The sequence below is a fragment of the Carlito syrichta genome, unplaced genomic scaffold (assembly GCF_000164805.1).
Source record: "Carlito syrichta isolate Samal-C Ts95f unplaced genomic scaffold, Tarsius_syrichta-2.0.1 Scaffold287915, whole genome shotgun sequence".
In the NCBI taxonomy this organism is placed as follows: Eukaryota; Metazoa; Chordata; class Mammalia; order Primates; family Tarsiidae; genus Carlito; species Carlito syrichta.
In genome coordinates this window covers 312,014-315,097 of record NW_007232011.1, presented here as the reverse complement: position 1 = coordinate 315,097, position 3,084 = coordinate 312,014, and the positions used below count along the sequence as shown (strand labels likewise).

General features: G+C 48.2%; 1 protein-coding gene across 1 annotated transcript in view; it reads left to right on the top strand.

Annotated features, from left to right (window-relative positions):
- GYG2 (glycogenin 2) overlaps positions 1 to 3,084 on the top strand; it is a gene marked incomplete at its 5' end in the record, with an annotated part of 91,021 nt that overhangs the window by 81,978 nt on the left and 5,959 nt on the right. Inside the window, 2 exons of the mRNA XM_021710013.1 lie at positions 706 to 816; positions 2,373 to 2,468. Coding sequence (XP_021565688.1) covers positions 706 to 816; positions 2,373 to 2,468 — 207 coding nt within the window. The remainder of the gene's footprint in view (positions 1 to 705; positions 817 to 2,372; positions 2,469 to 3,084) is intronic.

Here is a 3,084-nt window from a genome sequence, read left to right as displayed (position 1 = left end):
GAGCCCCCGGGTTCAAGACCCGCCTGGGCAGCGAGACCTCATCTCTACAATAAATCAAAAAATCAGCCGGGCGTGGTAGCGCGCGCCTGTAATTCCGGCTACTCGGAAGGCTGAGGCGGAAGGATCGCCGGAGCCCAGCAGATCCCGGCTGCGGTGGCCGGGAGCGGCCATTACACTCCAGTCTGGGTGACAGTGAGACTCCAACTCAAAAAAAAAAAAAAGAGGGGGGGGGAAAGAAGAAAGAAAAGGAAAGAGAACAGGAAGAAGGAGGAAGAAGAAGAGGAGGGGGAGGAAGAGGAAAACAAAGAAAAAGAAGGGGAAGAAGATAGAAGGAGAAGAAGAGGAGGAAGTAGAGCAGGGGAGGAAAAGGAGGATGATGAGAAGAAAGAAGAAGAAGAGGATGATAATGGGGTAGGAAAGGAGGAGGCAGAGGAGGAAGAAGGAGGAGGAAGAGGAAGGAAAGAGAAGAAGGAGGAAGAGGAAAAGAAAGAGGAAGAGAAGAGGATGGGAGGAGAAGAGGAGGAGAGAGCTGGAGAAGAAGAGACAGGTATCTGTGAGCCTATCAGTCTGCCCCAGACCTAGTCCCTATCAAGCTGCACTCGCTTCACAGAGGCAGAGGAAGATCAAGTGGGTGTTTTCTGTCCGTCTGTGTTTATCCACATGAAGGCTTGACCTAACGTGCCTTACTCTCTTTCTTTGTGGCAGACGACAGGCCGCCCTGAGATGGAGACTCCTGCTGCTGCTGGAACTCCGTGTGACCCGCTGCCCCAGCCCTCCCCTCAACTGGCAGACCTCACAGAAACACACACTGCCTCGGTATACCTCGTTTATACTACTAAGCCACGTCTGGCTGTCCTTGCTTGTTTTCTCAAGAGTGTCTATACTCATTACCTACCAAAGAAGGTGCCATATGCTTCTTAAAATTCTTTGGCTGGGCGTGGTGGCTCACGCCTGTCATCTCACACTTTGGGAGGCCGAGGTGGGAGGATCGCTTGAGCCCAGGGGTTCAAGACCAGGCTGGGCAGCAGCATGAGACCCCATCTCTACAAGAAATTTTTAAAATTATTCGAGATTTTTGGTGCATACTTGTAGTCCCTGTTTACTCAGGAGGCTGAGGGGGGAGGACGGCCTGAGCCCAGGAGGTTGAGGCTGCAGTGAGCCGTGACTATGCCCCACTGCACTGCAGCCTGGGCCACAGAGAAAGACTCTAACTGGAAAGAAACAAAAATCCTCTTATGTTCTTTCGGAATGGTTTTTGCAGCCTGGAATAAGTTCTGTTGTGGTTCGTCCATTTTTCTATTATCCAGGCAGATAATGTCTCTGGTTGTCTATTCAAACTTGTTCTCCCTTTTCTACCTGTTTTAAGAAGAATCAGGACAAAAACGTACGTCACGATCGCATCGATGTCTCCCTTAATTTTTAAAAATTTTTGGTAAGGCTTACACCTGGGCCTAAAATCAATATTTAAGAAATATGAGGCTGGGCACAGTGGCTCACACCTGTCAGCACTTTGGGAGGCTGAGGTAGGAGGATCACTTGAGGCCAAGAGTTCAAAACCAGTATGGACAACATACCAAGACTTCGTCTACCCAAAAAAAAGTATGAATTTTATCTTAATTCTTTTTTATTCTAAATTTGCTTCACGAATCTAGGATTTTAACACCACCCATCATCAGAACACGGACTTTACACACATTCTTTTTTTACTATCATGGAGAGACGATCTTAGCAAAATTCTTCTGTAGGTTTTTGGCATCTTCTCATCAAACTCCCTCTCTCATAAGTTGACTTTGATAAATCCTATAAGAACTTGTAGCCTCTCATCTTGTCTAAGAAGTGGTATGAGGCTCATAAAAAGTGAGGAGTGGTGAGGATTAGCTATTTCAACCTTCCAGAAATCAGTGTCAGCCGGGCACAGTGGCTCACGCCTGTCATCCCAGCACTTCGGGAGGCCGTGGTGGGAGGATCGCTTGAGTCCAGGAGTTTAAGACCAGTCTGGACAACATAGTGACACCTCACCTCTACAAAAAATAAATAAATAAACAAATTAGCTGGACCTGGTGGCACACATCTGTAGTCCCAGCCACTTGGGAGGCTGAGACAGGAGGATTGCTTGAGGCCAGGAGGTCGAGGCTGCAGTGAGCCATGATTGTGCCACTGGACTCCAGCCTGGACAAGATAGCAAGATCCCAACTTTAAAAAAAAAAAAAATGGAAGGAAGGAAAGAAGAAAAGAAAGAAGCAAGAATTATCAAGCACGTCCCTTTAATTGACTCTACTTTCCCCAGAACAAACAGTTCTCTGTCATTTAGATTAACACCACAGTTCTCTGCAGCCCACCACAGACTAACCATGGAATAGTTGTGTTTCTAGCATCCAACAAATAAAGCGGAAAGTGACCCCTCTGAGGAAACCTTGGAACCAAACCAAGAAGTCATCGGAGACCCCAGTCCTCTGGACGCTTTAGAGGTGATACCTGAATCCTTTGCCTTGTCCAATGCTCCTGGGTAGGCTTGTCCACATGCAACCAACGTTAACTCAATTTCAGCTTCATTTTGTTGAGAAAAGAATCTGCCTGCCTCTCCTGGTGTCTTCGATCTGTCTGTCTTCTTTCCTCATTTGCCTGTGGGTTCACTCTTTCCTGCCTTTGACTCTGATGATCACAGTTTCTCTCTCTTAACAGCTGTTCCACAAAAGTTCATTGAATGTGGGTGCTTTGGTTCATGCCTGTCATCCCAGCACTTTGGGAGGCAGAGGCGGGGATCACTTGGGCTTGGGAGTTTGAGACCAGCTGGGCAACATGATGAGTCTTTGTCTCTACAAAAAATCAGAAAATGAGCCAGGTGTGGTGGCACATACCTGTAGTCCCAGCTACTCAGAGGCTGGGGCAGGAGGGTCGCCTCAGCCCCAGCGATGAAGGTTGTGAAGAGCCGGGATCAGGCCACTGAACTCCAGCCTGGGTGACTGAGTGAGACCCTGACACAAAAATAAAAATAATAATAATTGAAGGAGCCGGGTTCAGTGGCTCAGCCTATAATCCCGCGCCTTGGGAGGCTGAGGTGAGTGGATTGCCTGAGCCCGCGGG